A 16,441-nucleotide genomic window follows, 5' to 3' on the forward strand; every position below is an offset into this window, starting at 1 on the left:
CATAATTTCTTTCATGGAATACTGAATATAGATAAGGAAAAATCAAATTAGGATTAGGATCAGCCTACTAAACTGACTGAAAGAAAATTTAATAGAAATGAAAAGAAAATACTTCCTCTCAGTCTATAATTAACTTGTGAAATTCATTACTATCAGATGGAATCATGGTCACTCATTTGGATGATATTAAAACAAGAGAGGATAAAGGCATGAAGAACAGGTCTATCAAGGCTTTCAAGTCTTGAAAAGTCAGTGTTACTTCCAGATTGGAAATAACATGCCTTCAAATACCAGATGAAAAGAAACAACAGGATAGGGTTATGTTCCTACCTCTGGCTTGCATAGCTTCAGATTCAAAGGCAAAAAGATGCTCTGGAGCATGATTGGGCACTCACACAGCAACTCCTTAAAGAGCTGGATTGTTTCCCAGGATCATGTAGCTATTCTTTGCAGCTGCGGCATTATCCAAAGAAAAATCTTTATTTTAATGAGTTACAGACAGGTGCTACATATGCAAATCCACATACTCCAGGGCAACTTTCTGCCTTTGAAACATAAACACTGCACACCCTAATACATATCTAGCAGTCTTTCTCAAATAGTCACCAGGCTTACATAGTCCAAGCCAACACAAGGAAAACAAATAAAAACTATTTACGACTGAAATTTATTGCTAAAGTAAGATCTAAGAGAATGACCATTTCTAATTTCCATTTAATTGTTAATGATCTGGAGCCTTGTTCTGAAAAAGCCCATTAAGCATTAATTTTTGCTCATCATTAATAAGTTGGTAACACTAACAACTGTAAAGAATTTAAAAAAAAAACATTCTTACCTCTGGGGAGGAATACATGGAGCTGATACTGCAGGCATAACTGCACGTGTTTCAGCTTGTTTTTTCTTTGACTTTTTAGCTTTTTTTCTGACCCTTGATGTAGACCTGGTTTTGACCAAGCCCTCTTTTCTGTAGAGGCCATTTTTCATTTCGGCTTCTCCATAAATATTCAGAGGCCTCCGAACAGATCCTGGTGGTGTGTGTATATCACAATATGCAGTTTTTTTCACTGAGAACGTTGTGCCACCCCCAGTTAATTCTTTCACAGGTTCCATTTTCATATACAAACCAGCTTTTTGAGCGCATGTAACATGGAATGCTGTGTAACAGTTTGCTTTGTGGCACTGGATACAGGCACCAACACCTTTCTGTTTACAGAGGTAGCATGTTAACTTCCATCGGGCAGGGGGAATGTTTTTGACTCCATCTATTGGCTCAATAAAAACTGTATTGGCAAATCCAACTTCTGGAATCCAAAGAGCACACACAACATGTCCCCACCGATCATCATCAGTCTTTTTAAAGGCACCTCCTTTGTTTGGACACAGTACGCAGTCTACAGGCCTTGAACGGGACTGTAGGCATTGCCTGCAAAGCCACTGGCCCTCAGGTATATATGGCACCCCGTAACACTCCTGATGCACAGCTAAATTACACATGTCACAAAAAAGAATCACATTGCTGTTCTGACATTCTCCATCCATGCAAATGCAGCAAACTGCATCTTCATCAATTAAAGACTGATGTTCACCCTGTTTTTGAGTCTCACAGTAAGACTCTTTTTCAAAACGGTCCATAAGAAATTCAAACATATTTTGTGATACAACTGAGACTCCATCACTCTTTCGCTTCTCATTGATTATTTCTAACCATGCATAATCTTCTTCATCCATATCATATTCCACTTCATTATCTAGTTCTTCTGAGGACTTTTCAATAAATTTATAGTAATTTGGAGGTCTACGAGGTGCAGAAGGTGGGCTATATTCAACAACATGCACTTTTGGTTCTGGAAGAGTACTTGTAGTAGGTGGAATGCCATGTGTGTTTGGAAGAGTTTCACTTTTCTTTTTAACTTTATTGTTTCTGTGCCTCTTTGCTCTGAGAGAGACAAGTGGCCTCTCACTATTTTCTTTATTGCTGTTGCATTCACTTAATTCTTGGGCTGTAAGATCATCTTCCAATATAATCTCTAAGGGTTCAAAGATACTGATTCGGTGTAATCGACCTTCAATTTCTATTTCTACCATCCTTTGCGCTTGAGCATAGGTTAAAGTTTCTCTAGTAGGGGACCGTTTAATACTGCATGGAGAAGAAGAGTGCCGTGTTGAAGATACTCGATGACATCTTCCTTTCCTCCTCATTTGGTAATGATTACCTACAATTTAAAAGAGTGATTGTTAAAGCAGTAAGCTTGAACTATACTATGAAAATAGGAACATTTACTTTTTTCCTCTTGAAGGGTAAGGCTAGTACCTGCATTTTTGAAAAATACTTATGCACTAGAAAACAAAACACAAACCTTAAAATCAATTCCACATCTTCTACAATTACAGTAATCAATTTATAAGTAACCAATATTAGTATCTACCTTTATCCTTCATTTGAAACATATTCTTATAGGAACAATTCTTGGACAAAATGAATTAATAGAAAAGACTGCTTTAATTGAAAAAAATGGTCTAAAAATACAAGTCCACTCATATTATAATTATCTTAAAATTATTAAGCAACTTATTCTGAAATCATTACTTTTAAAAACTCATTTACAGACATTCACAAATTAGTTTTGTCTTTCATATATTGAATTATAGGGCTAGGAGAGATCTTGGAGGTCTTCTAGTATCCAGTTCAACCCACTGCCCAAAGCAGAAGTCCTTATACCACCTTGGACAAATAATTGTCCAATCTTCTCTTGAAAACCTCTAGCAATGGAGCACACACAACTCAGGACGCAAGCTGTTCCACTGATTTTTTTCACTGTCAGGAAATTCCTTAGTTCAATATTGAATTTCCCTCTGAGGAGGTTCTTACCTTCCTCCAGTGCTATGGACAACAAATCATCCCTCTTTCCTTTGACAGCCCTTCAAGTATTAGAAGATGGCTAAGCCTTTTTTTTAAATAGGCAAGACATACCTAGTTCCCTTAGCTGTTTATTGTACAATTTAGCCTCCAGATACCTTATCATCTTTGTTGCTCTGCTCTAAGAGTCTCTACATCTTTTTTTGTATCATGGTGACCAGAACCAGATGTAGTATTCCAAGTGTGGCCTCATTAGTGCAGTACAGGTAGTCCTCGACTTGAGTGACCATTTGAAATTACAATGGCACTGGAAAAAGTGACTTATGACTATTTTTCACACTTACAACCACTGCAGCATCTCCTGGTCACACAATCAAAATGAGAATGCTTGGCAACTGGCATGTCTTTCTGGCAGTCCTAGGGTCATGTGCTCCTCTTTTGAGACTTCTGACAAGCAAATCAATGAGAAAGCCAGATTCACTGAACAAGGGTGTTACTAACTGAACAACTGCAGTGATTCACTCAACAACTGTGGCAAGAAAGGTCGTAAAAATGGGGCAAAATTCACGTAACGTCTTGCTTACCAACTGAAGTTTTGGGCTCAATTGTGGTCGTACATCAAGGACTACCTATGAAACCAGAAACTTTTCTTTCGGGTTTAATGGAAAAAGATTTGGGGGGAAAAATGGAACTTTGATGATATATGTGTTGACAGCAGCAATATTCTTTATGCACAAAAATGGAAGGACGCTTGAATCCCCACAAAGGACGAATGGTTGCAGATGTTGATGGTGTTAGCAGAGGTGGCTAAACTGACAGCTTTGATTAAAGACAAAAATACAACTGGTTTTGTTTCTCCTTGGAAGCCACTTCTGGACTTTGTGTTTGAGGTAGAAAAAAATGAAACTCTTGATTTTGGATATACCAATTAGACAGGTTTGTTGTTATAGAAGTGGCTAGTTTATACTATTATATAAAAGTTAAACACTGAGGTTTGATCCTACTGCACCAAAGGGAGTTGGAAGTCAACACCTTTTCTTTCTTTTTCTCCTTTTTCCTACACTTTTCTCTTCCCTTTTCTTTCCTATTTTCTTTTGCATTTTATAGTATTAATACATAAACTTATTCAAAACAGAAAGAAAGAAGAAAAAAAGCAAGAAAATAGTTAAGTCAAGGACTACCTGTATTTGAGTTTTCTTACATAAGTGGAGGACCTTACTTTTCTCACCATTAAAATGCATTTTGTTAGATAGGGCCCAATGCTCAAGTCCGTGAAGATCCTTTTGAATCTTTAGTCTACCTTCCAAAATTTTAGTAATTTCCCCTCCCTCCTGCAGCTTAGTGTCATCTGCAAATCTGATGAGTGAATTGGTTGAAGTTATATTTATACATATATTTATCTAGAATTAAATTCCAACATTGTATCTGTTGTGTATATCAGAGGCCCCTAACCTTTTGGGCACCAGGGACCGGTTCCATGGAGAGACATTTTTCTGCAGGCCGGAGGGGGCATGGTTTCATGAGCTGCCTGCATCCTGCAGATAGAATAGAATAGAGCTGGAAGGGACCTTAAGAGGTCTTCTAGTCCAGGCCCCTGCTCAAGCAGAATACGGCTTCGCTTATTTGCGCAGACCGGTTTCTGGCATGCCGCGGACCACTACCAATCCACAGACCAGGGGATTGGGGATTCCTGGTGTATATGTATAAATACATCAAATAGTATGAAATTTTTGGTTTGCTCTTAAATGAAGTCAAAACAAAGACAATCCTCACATAATTATCTCAGAGGGGGGAAAAACTTTTAACACACATACACTTTTGCATTATTTCTTCAATTCCAATAATTATCCTCCTACTGACACTCAGGTGATGCCACAGGATATATGTTATAGATTTTTCCAGCTCTCATCTTCAACAGGGTAAAAATGTCAGGCTTTTTAATGCAGAGTCATTTGCCGAGATGGGCAGCTATAGAAATCAAATAAATAAATAAATAAAATGTCTGACATTTTAAGACAGCATTGTCTAGATTATGAACTTATCACTATTCTCAGAACAGCTTTCATATTTCAAAGCTCTGGCTAGGAGACATGTGGAACAAAAAGGTAACTCTAATGCAACATTCCTACTTAGAAATGGCACTTTAATATGTCTTGAACTTGGAAGAAAACATCCCACGTTGTGTTTTATTCTAAGTTCAAAATGAAATATTTCTTGCTTATTCCAAGTTCAGGACAAAAGATCCTGTGTATGTATACATATACATGTATAATTTTGTTCCAGTTGTCTCAATAAATCAAACCACTGTATGATTAGTTCATTTCATTTACATTCTTTGAAGTCAAGGCGACTTACAAATACAGTTTTTGCTGCGCTGTCTGATGCTAGCTGAAGAGATGGATGAAAATGAAGGAGTCAAATAAGCACACGTGGCTTGATTTTTGATGATGTAGTATTATGAAACACAAATGGAGTCAAATAAGCACACGTGGCTTGATTTTTGATGATGTAGTATTATGAAACATCTACATTCCTGTTACTCTTTTTTTATATTTCTAATCATGTGTTTGCTGTCCAATATTGCTACTTGTGCCTTGGACAATCACATTATTTAAATAAGCACATACATTTTAAAACATGGATAACGTTTTGAATATTAAAAAAAGACTTGTGAATGCTCAATGGGTGTATTAAATATCAGTTTATATTCTTTACTAAGTAAATAAGAATTCATGGTTTCAATGTAACCTTATTGTTCCTGTCTTCTATGGGGACTGTTTTATTTTTCTGTCAAATTCTCAAATGAAAAAATGTATATTGTGCAACATGAAAAGCATAGTGAAATGCCATTAAACTTATAGATGTTAAATGCAACATTTATATTATTTCATTTGTTGATGTCTACAGATGTATATTTTTATACTATGTTGTTTGTGGGTTATTTGAAGAAAAGCCATTGCTGTGGTTACTTCTCTGACTCAGTTCTATGTTGTGAGGGCATATCAGAGAACAAGAAACTAGCTTTAATTATTGGTCCTATTATTCACAGTGGAGAAATTTATTTTTAGCAATTCATCAAGTTGACCAATTTCTGACTAATAAAGTGCATGAAGAATAAATTGTTGACTTCTGCTTTGATGCTAGTATAAGAAAAAAATGGGGGGCAGGGAATTCACATGTATCTCGTTCCTATTAGTTTTTACAACTGAATAATAGGAAGATTCGCTTTTGAATGTTCTGAGTTAAAACATGTATTCCCAATTTTGTACACTCTTGAGGAGCAGTTTAAACAAGCCCCCCCCCCCCGGACTATAGCATGAGACCTTAGGGAAAGCTGTTGAATGTTAAAATCCTTGTAATATAGTTCAAAAGAATTAGATGTTTTCCCCATACTGTATTACTGATTAAATTAATGGTAGATAATTTGTATTCGGATGGTTGATGTTAAAGTAAAGGAATTCTGCTTTTAAAAAAAAATCAAACGTTTAATGTAGCTTTCAGTCAGACAAGTTGTGAAAGGATGAGATTCAACAGACTATTATTCCTATGATGAACTGCTGAGATAAGTTGTAAATTTATCTAAACAAGTAAACTTGTCATTCACTATACTTTCAAAAAAAATCTTTTTTATGTTTACAAATATTACAAACCAAACATTTACTGTTTAATTTAAATGTATTACCTCCAGTAAATAATTTTGAAAATCCAGAATTTATAATTACCCAAGGCAGGAAATCCCTTGTAAATTTATCAGATTCCACTGGTACTTCATCATTCTAAGTGTTATACCTGGAATAAAATATATCTTCCTCAGAAACAATTGAGAAAAAATATCCGGAATAGTAATTGACCAAAAAGTAACTTCCAATAATGATCCCCTATTTCTTTCCAGATCATGTTATGTTGTTGAATTACTGCAGTCAGCATTTAATTTTCAGTCTTGCTTGCCCACTCATGGCAGCAGCAGTTCTTCAAGGAACTTCAGGAACCAATTGTCTATGGAAAACTTTCATTCCCAAAAGTACAATGGGAGGAAATTATCTTTGTTACAATCGATTTCTTATATACACAGAGGATTTGCTAAAAAAATCTGGCAACCTTTTCATGAAGAGTAGAACTAAAAATGGCAAGAAAAATGGACCAAGATCACATATTGCCTCATTATTACTGGTGTAGATATTTTTCAGTGGGGAGGGGGGGGGGAAGAGATGCTAAATGTAATCTAAATGTCATTTTTTCTGATTTCTTCTTATTTCTTTCTGATTTCTTCAGGAAAGTTTCACTGATGCAGTTGATTCTATTTTAGCAAATTACAAGGTAGGACAAATGATAATCCACATATATTATGTATTCTATTGAGAAAAGTTGTAATGTGAAGTAGATTAGTCTTAAAGTACACATTTAAAACATGCAGAAAAATAATGCATGTTTTGACCATTCTGATCAAGAATATCCAGATGAAGACTCTACATGAAAACATTTATCTACTATTACCAGTTAATTCCCCTCTCAATCTTTAGCATATGGATATAAACAGTAGTAAGAACACCAAGAGAACAAGACATTTGTCTAGAGCTTCCTTAAGCCACTAAGTCAAGGAACACGAGCAAATAGAAAAAAATAAGCTGGTGAAGAGTAGGGCACAAAGCTGAGTAATATCTTATTCTCATGTATAAAGATTTTGTACCCCGTCAGCAAAGAACCATGTCTTCTGATTACAAATAAGCAAAAACAAACTGTTAGGAGGAAAATATAGTTAATTATCTTCAATTATCTTCTTTTCCAAATGAATCTCCAATAAACACTATAAAATACATTTAAATATTTATTCAAACATTTTGTTACCATAAATTTAACAGCTGTCAATAAGTTAATCCTTTCAAATGGACCAACTTTCTGAATCTTGGCAACTTGAAGATGTGTCTTCAACTTCAAATTCTCAGAATTCCACACATCTTAAAGTTATGAAAGCTGAGAAACACTGCAGTGGTGTCTTTCAGAAGGAGACTGGATAGTCACCTACTGGAGATGAATTCTGTAGTGTGCAGGGGTTGGACTAGATTACCTTCTAAATTCCATCTAACTCTCTAAATCAGGGGTGTCAAACTGCTGGCCCACAGGCCGGAGGCGTCATGAAGAAACCGCACCCACCTGATTACCAGCAATGGCAAAAAAGCTCCAATATGTTTCACGACGTCACATGACGTTGCGAGTTTGACATGTCTGCTCTAAAGTGTATGCTTCTTCCTGTAAAAATTTATATCACATGCAAACTGTCTTAAGTCACAGCACCAGTTTTGCTGAATGACATTAACTTGTGCTCATAATTTACCCAGATTAGCTCAATTTCTTTCTACTTTTTCAAATTCATTACAAAGCTTTACTAAAAAATATAGAATCCTAAAACAGTTAATCATATAACTTGTTTTTAAAAATAATTTATTTTTGAAAGCATTCCTGTCGTAGATAATGCATAATACCAATTACTGTAGAATTGCTAAGCAATCAAGAATTGCTAAAGTTGCTATAGACTAAAAATGTCTTTTTAAACAGTATATATTTTAAGAAAAATTATATTAAAATAGTGATAAGAAATATAAGCATGTGCAGAGTTCCATAAAATTAACATTGTTAGGCATAAAAGTTTATTCCATGGGGTATTTAATATATATTCCATATGTACAACAATGTATTACAATATTGACAGGCTTACTTAAAACCTATTTTTAAAATAGTACCTTATAGCCAAGTTTAGTTTCTAACCAAAAACAGTAATCTTTTACTTTGAATAAGTATATATATAACTTTAAAAGTATCTGTTATAATATAACTTATAAGATTTCAACAGGTTTCACTCTCAAATATAAAGTGCACTATAGTTCATCCAAACATTCCTAGGGCATTATTATTTTACAGCTAAAAAGACAAGATATTCCAGAGATCTAAGCATGCAAACACACCCTAAGCCATAACACAGGTACCTACTCAACTTATAACCATTTGTTTAGTGAGTGCTTAAAGTTACAATAGCACTGAAAAAGGTGACTTATGACCATTTTTCACACTATCACTGTAGCATCCCCATGTGACTGAAATTCAGAAGTTTGGCAACTGGTTCATATTTATGACAGTTGTAGTATCCAGGAGTCATGTGATCAACTTTTGCAACCTTCTGACAAGCAAAGTCAATGTGAAAGCCAAATTAACTTAATAACAGCTACTAACTTAACTGCAGTGATTCACTTAACAATTCTGGCAAGAAAGTTTATAAAACAGGGTAAACTCACTTAACAAATGTCTCAGCAACAGAAATTTTGGGCTCAATTGGGGTCATAAGTCAAGGTCTAGTTGTACAACATAAACTATCTACATCAACTTCAGAGAATGCTTAAATCACACATGCTATCCTAATTATTTCAGACCTTAGATATGATTGAATTTCTCAACATAATAACCAAGCTGCAGCAATAACAGTCAACATTTCTTGCAGCTGAAGTTATTATTTGTTTATATCCTGCATTTATTATTTTTACTAATAATCCAAGGCAATGAACATATCCAACACACCTTCCTCTTCCTATTTTCTCTGTGGAATAATTTGGGCTGAGAAAGTGACCGGTTCAAAGTTACAAAGCTGAATTTCATGGCCAAGGTGGAATGTGAACTCTGGTCTCCTGCTTTCTATCCCTAAACCTTAACCCAGGGGTCCCCAACGTTTTGGGCACCAGGGACCTGTGCCATGTATAAAGGCTTTTCCGTGGACGAGATGGGGTGTGGTTTTCCTACTGCCTGCATCCTGCAGATGTGGCTTTGCTTGTTTGTGCGGCACTGTGGCTGGCATGCTGCAGACTGGTGTAGGTCCACGGACCGGGGGTTGGGGACCCCTGCCTTAACCACTAGACCAAAATGACTATCACATTAAATATTCTAGACAACACTAATAAGCAAACTTTACTATTTGCTGAATTTATGGTATCTATAAAAGCATAACAAGAACACTTTTTTCAGTTCATTTAAAAGAAACGTTCAGATGAATAATAATTTATTAAACTTGTATGCCAACCAACTCTTTTAACGACTCTTGAGCAGAAGAGAACCCTATCTATAAATGCTAATCTTAAAAACTCCAGCAATCTGATCTTCACGTTTACATTCAAATCTATACCCGTGTGGTCGTCGGAACCCCACTGGAGCAAAGTAAACCAAGTCAATGGAAGGGCAAACTGCATTTCATCCAAAAAGTGAAAGTGATCTTCAGAGAAATGAATCCTTCCCCCTGACGTCATCAAGCCTAACCCTTTCAAGGAAGACAATTGATATGAAAGCCTTGAAATGAGATACAGAGAGCAGTTCCCACCCGATCCCGCACCGCCTCCCAGCTACTGAATCCCTTGCACAGGGGGGAAAAAAACCCAAACATTAAGCTACAATGCCTTCCTAGCTTAGAATGGTTCGTCCCGCACGAGTCGTCCCCCTGTCCCAAACATTGGTTTCTCCCCGCCCTGTCCGCGCCCATCGTGACATAAACACACACGCTGAATGGCTCCGAAGCACGCCTCTTTTTCCCCTCCCACACCCCGCCTCCGCGCCAATAGTTCCTGCCCAGAACCACTGCGCTCCCCTCCCCCCCCTCGTTCCCCCGCACTCCCCGAATGGTTCCTTCCGCACCAGGCCTAGCAACTCTTTTCTCCAGCCTCCTCCACCGCGAGCGGCCCCCCGGCGCACCCTTTCCTTCCTTCGCCGCTTTCCCCACCCGTGCCGGGACAATACTGGGCCCGCAAACATGGCGCCCGCCCAATGCCATCCTGCCCCCTCACTCTCGCCTCAGCGGAGCTCACTCAAGAGGCTGTGCCAGACCCGGGCCAGTTTTTTCCCCCGCCCGAGATCTTCAGCGCTCACCTGAGGGAGCCGCAAGGACGCGGCTGACAGGCCCTCCTTTTTACGCGAGACGCCGAGCTGGGTCTGAACGAATGGCGGCTGAGGCGTTCCTCCGTGTTTTTTTTTAGCGCCCGGCTGAACGGAGACCGAGGCGGCAGCGGATAGTCCGCGCCGTCGCGGCCGCCCGCGAGCTCCCGGTTGTGGCGGCGGAGGGGGTGGTGGTGGTGGTGGCTGGATCCGGCTGCAGCGACGCATTCGGGGCGGGAGGCGGAGCGCGTCGCCAAGGGCCGCAGTCCGGCTGCGGGTTGGGTGCGGAGGCGCCCGTGGCCGAGAATCCTCCCCTCCTCCTCCCCCCCTCGGCACAAACAATGCGGCGGCTTCACCACAGCGCTCGCGCCGGCGGGGGAGGGGAGGGAGGGAGCGCGCTGGGGGGGAGGAGGAGCAGGACGTGAGGGCGCCAGGCACCTCCCAGCCCCGCGGACGACGCCGACGCAAACGGCAAGCTGAGACGCCGCGCGTTTTGTGGGCGGAGCCAACGGGTCGCTTCTCTTCCCTTTCCCCCCCATGACGTTCGTCACCCCTCCGTCAGCCAATCAACTTGGAAAAGTTTTAAGGTTTCCCCTCCCCCCCCCAAGCCTCTCTTGGCGGACGTAAACTGTGCGTCTGGATCGGAGAACGGGAGTTCTCGCGGCGCAGGGTGGGTTGCTGTTTGCTGGCTGACTTATTAAAACTTGCCGGCTGAAAAGCAAGACGACAGTTGGAAGCTAGCGCTGTCGGTGTGGTGGGCTGCCATTTTGGTTCACTCCTATGAAATCCCCCCATCATCATTAAAGGATGATGGCTCGGGACTAATTCTGGTTTGCTGGCAGAGTCGCGGATTGTAATATGTGAGTAGGGACTCCCGCATTTCTCTTGCCAGAAGCCATTCCCTATGGTAGAGTCTCTGCAGGACGTCGGGTGTCTTATGTTAATAAAATGCGTGTGTTTAAGTTCTAGCTAGTATTGGGTGGCTGCTAGTCATTTTTTTTTTCAATTAGCCTACCCCGCAGGGTTGTGGGGATATAGAAAGTAAAGGTGATCTTGACAGAAACGTGCAAGCACATTTTTTTTAATTCCATTTATATCCCGCCCTTCTCCGAAGACTCAGGGCGGCTTACAAGCTTAGCAGTAGCCTTCATTCTATGTATATGCCTGCTTATTAGGGCTTTCACACACACCCCAAGCGGCATTATTACAAAGTCAGCTTAATTGCCCCCAACAATATGGGTCCTCATTTTACCTACCTCGGAAGGATGGAAGGCTGAGTCAACCTTGAGCCTGGTGGGATGCGAACCTGCACTAATTGCAGGCAGCTGGTGTTACTTAAGGAGGCATTAGCCCACTGCTCCACCAAGGCTACTTAAGTAAAGTGGGATAAAACATTGTTTTGATTCTGGGAAGGAAGAATAACAGTGCTGCTCAAGCAAAAACTTCTTCCCTGTCTAGGTCCAATTTTAAATTGCCAAAATGAAGCCACCTTTCTGGCTTTGTTGTTGGGCAAAAATAAGTCATTATCGGTACATGTTTCTGAAGCTGACATATCAGCAAATGGGTCAGGCTCTGCATTTCTCCACATTTAACAACTTACCAGCTAAAATCCTCTACTTGAGCATATTGGTTTTGCACTCCAACTCTCAACCTATTCAGAGTTCTCCAAGTAGTATAAGGGAGTGGGATATTTCAGCTATATCCTCCTTAATGTTACTCCTTTCTCCGTCTTTTAATTCCATGCTGTTTTGTTTCCTCAAGAATATTTGTTCTTGCCATAAAGCTGTCCCTAGATCTGAGTTGGCTGGTTTAGGGCATATGTCCATTCATAGGATGTCGAGGGTCACTCTTGCTTAGTTCATTTGGCATCTCCTGCAAACTTTCCTGATCTTAGGTGGGACAATGCCAGCGAATAGATATATTTTCTCAATTGGTATAGGTTTGAGACATCCTGTCACCAAGTGTACTACTTCTTTGATGGTGATTCAGCTTGTTTCACATGTGCAGATGTGCCTCACATCAGAGCAGCATACTCTGCTGCAGAGACATTCAAGGCCAAAGCTGATGTACACAGTGTAGATGGTTGAGTTCCCCATGTGTAGTTTATCAATTTCCTGATATTGTTCCTTGAACGTCAGTTCCCTTGCATCTTAGTTTCAGAGGTAGAAAGTACATACCGTGTTTCCCCCAAAATAAGACCCTGTCTTATGTACTTTTTGCCTCCAAAAGAGGTACCAGGTCTGATTTGGGAGGGATGTCTTATCCGCTTACCTTAGGATTGCCATAGCCAGGCCTCTCATACTCCGACACCTGTCGCACTGCTGCCTGAGTTCTGTGGCTGCTTGTGGTTGCATGCCACTTGGCACATTGTGCCAATTGTGAGCTTGCAGCCTGCCAATACACCACTGGCCGCCTGCAAGCAGCAGCAGTGGTGCAACGAACTGTGGCCTCCAGTTGCAAGCAGATCAGCAATGCTATCAATGTGACAAGGCTCATGGCCTCCTGCTGGGACCAATGCAGTACATGGCGTGCAGCTGCAGAACTCAACAGCAGCACAACAGGTGTCAGGGTGTGGGAGGCCTGGACGCAGCGGTCCTAAGGTAAGTGAGTGTGGGGTGCATGGGGAAGCTCCACTTCTCCCTACACTAGCTTGATTTTTACGCATGAACCTCACCCCAAAACTAGGGCTTGTTTTGGGGGTACAGCTTATATTGGGTGCATGTGTAAAAATCAAGCTGGGGCTTATTTTTGACATAGATCTTATTTTCAGGGAAACACAGTACTTGGATCTTGTTTGGGTTGCACTTTAAATTGTTGATGGTATAATATTGTCCTAATTCTTCAATAAGAAGAATCGCTACCTCATTAAAAGTTGACCCTCGTGCAGCCACTGCTATATCATCCACAGATGAATAGATGTGTGTTGTTGGGGAATGGTTGATCACTTGTATATATGTTACACAATCTTTTAATACAGTAGTTTCCTGAGATATAAATTATTTAAATGAACAGCAATTAAATGAATTAGTTTTTTAAAACCAATTCTTCCCATTACATAATTTGCTTTGAGGCTATTGCAGAAAGTGCCTATAGCAGGTGGTAGGCTTAGAAGAACTGCAACATTTGATAAGTAGTTTATTTTGAACTGATAAACAATGACATATAAATGGTACATATTCTGACCTGGAAAAAGACGTTTTATTTAACTTTGTATCATGCAAATTTTCTCTCTGTTTCTGCTTAGAGGTAAATTGAAACATATGATATGACCAAGAGTCAAACTTTTCCATGCAAGTCTATGCACATAATATGAAGAGATGTTACGAGCTGTGGTGGAATTCAAATGTGTGAACAACCAGATCTCTATGTGGATGCCATTTCCAGAAGTTCATTCTGGGAATGGGCAACAAAAACTTAGCTACCGGTTCTGCCAGTGGTGTGAACTGGCTGAATCCCACTACTGGTTATAAGGATAAGCCAGTGTGAAATTCAAACATAAATACGTGACTAGCTATTTTCATTTTCATACAAAATCCTGTCACATATGTGTGTGTGTGTATGTATATGTATGTATGTCCATATATATGTATACACACATGTACATATACCTATTTTTTTAAAAAACACCATTTGAAGTCACTAGAATATTGTACTGATCAAAATAAGGCAGTGATTTTAGTTGTATAATCGGATGCTTCTTTCAGCTAGTCAAAAAGAAAGTTTGTTTTGAACAAATGATTCAAATTTATTTTGGCAAAATTGATCAATCAAACTTCTTCACCTCAGAAATCTTTTAAAAAATGACAAGCAAAATGTCTGAAGCTGGAAAGCAGCTATTTACATACTACTAAAACTCTCATCATGACCTTTAAGTGGAGAAGTGGTGCTAGAAGCCAACAACTTTTGAACCAGGATACCTAAAATGGGCTTACAGAATGTGTCCAAAATCCATGACCCAATGAAGCATGTGTTGTCTAGTATTAGTGAATACTATCTTCATGTTACAATATAGATTTTTTGTTTGGAGTCTATTTTTATTGTAATTACAGTTTAAGATAAATGTTAAATTAAATGACCCTTCACTCTTTATTCTTATTTCTTTAGTCTCTACCTACCCAACTCAGATGTTCAAGACGAAGGATTCCTTTTTCCCACAGATGTCATTCTATCAACAAAAGCAAATCACTGGATATAGGTGAGAACTACACAAAAATGTAAAATTTATCAGGACGAATTAAAGTGTAGCATCATAATAAAACAAATTTTAACAAGAATTCTTTGAGCTAGATTGTGATCACAATGCACATTTACAGCCATCCTGAAATTTTTGCAAAATTTGCTTACTCTGATCAATTGTTCAAATAATAGATCAGCATAATATCTGCAGGTCAAAATTAAGAAAATATTTATTATGCCCTTTTACTGAAATTGAAAATACCTAATTAGAGCTGTATAGGAACTGTAGTAAGTAAAATAACCTCTTTACCTAATGCTAAAGTTTACATTTCAGTAACTATAGTTATCAGGTTTCCATGTATTAGGAATATATTATCTAAATACAAATCCATGTTGTTTTGAAGATTTAATCAATATTAATTGAAATAAATTTCTAAATGTTCTTTTGAAAAGTGTCCAAAGCTGCTTAGACATTGCAAAAATAGCACACAGTGAAATACATTTCACCAAAGAAAATCTAATATTATAATGAATTTTCCAAATATTATCAAAATTCATTCACACCACTTTGTTCATTCTGTAATTGTTTCCAGACTTTCTCTTTTTCTTTCTCACTTTGTAAATTTGGGGCATTTCAGAATTGTAAATTTTCAGTTCTCATTATTTTATCTTTTAAATAATGCTTTTGGTTTTAAAGTGATTGTGGATGTAGTACATCTTTACAAAGCAAAGATCACTAAAGATGAAAAGAGAACCATACTAACTTATAGGATTATTTACATTTTTAACAGTTCAATAGTTACCCTTCCTACCACCAACAAAAAAGCTTACCATAAAAAGAAAGACAATATAACAAAACAGGTTGTAGCTTAACTACTGGGCAGCGGTAGTTAAATGTATTCATTTATTTTTAGATGACAGGCTTTGTTTGAGCAAGTAGACAAAATTGCCATAAAGGGTTAAATATATAAATCTATGAGTCATCCAGTTTTTCCTGGTCAGGTTTACCTTCATGATTCAACAAAACTCATTAAGTATACTTTGAACAATTACACCTGATTTTTCAAAGCTTAATTAAACAATATCTACATGTTCCTGGTATTTTAAAATGTATGAAATGCAAAATTACATTAATTCTGCAGAGATCTGTCTCACAAAAATAAAAACAATAGTGATGTTTTATCTTGATTTAAAACCAAAGGAATACAACTGGTCAAACAAGTAAATAAAAGCTTTTACATATTCTTTTTAATGGGTCATAATGGTGATATTTGGCATACTTGAGTTCTTCAAATGCTGAAGAGACAAATGTCTGGGAGTGAACCAAGCAGTAATCTGATAATTACATGATTCAATCCAGTATAATGGAATTCTGTGTATTTAGTCAACATACATGTCTCTTCATGAAAAATACATAGTTGTGGAATGAAAAAATACCTAAAGATAAAAATGTATATTACATCTCTGCACCTAAAGTAGTGGTCATAAGGTAAAACACGAAAC

The 16,441-nt window shown here is 38.4% G+C and overlaps 1 protein-coding gene across 13 annotated transcripts in view; it reads right to left on the reverse strand.

Moving 5' to 3' along the window:
* Positions 1 to 11,125, reverse strand: part of BRD1 (bromodomain containing 1) — a 57,598-nt gene extending 46,473 nt beyond the window's left edge. For 11 of the 13 annotated variants that reach the window (XR_014026917.1, XR_014026918.1, XR_014026919.1 and 8 more), the window contains exons 1-4: positions 10,757 to 11,125; positions 6,580 to 6,646; positions 4,718 to 4,825; positions 836 to 2,213 (exon numbers count right to left, since the gene is read on the reverse strand). Coding sequence is in view for 4 of the 13 variants with exons in the window: in XM_081331178.1 (XP_081187304.1) it covers positions 836 to 2,213; positions 4,718 to 4,766 (1,427 nt within the window). In the remaining 9 variants the exon portion in view is untranslated. Of the gene's footprint in view, positions 1 to 835; positions 2,214 to 4,671; positions 4,826 to 6,579; positions 6,647 to 10,756 lie in introns of those variants that run through there. The other 2 variants (XM_081331177.1, XM_081331176.1) reach the window with 2 other exon arrangements.
* Between the last annotated feature and the right edge of the window lie 5,316 nt (positions 11,126 to 16,441).

Source organism: Vipera berus (genome assembly GCF_964194415.1).
Source record: "Vipera berus genome assembly, chromosome: 6".
NCBI lineage: Eukaryota > Metazoa > Chordata > Lepidosauria > Squamata > Viperidae > Vipera > Vipera berus.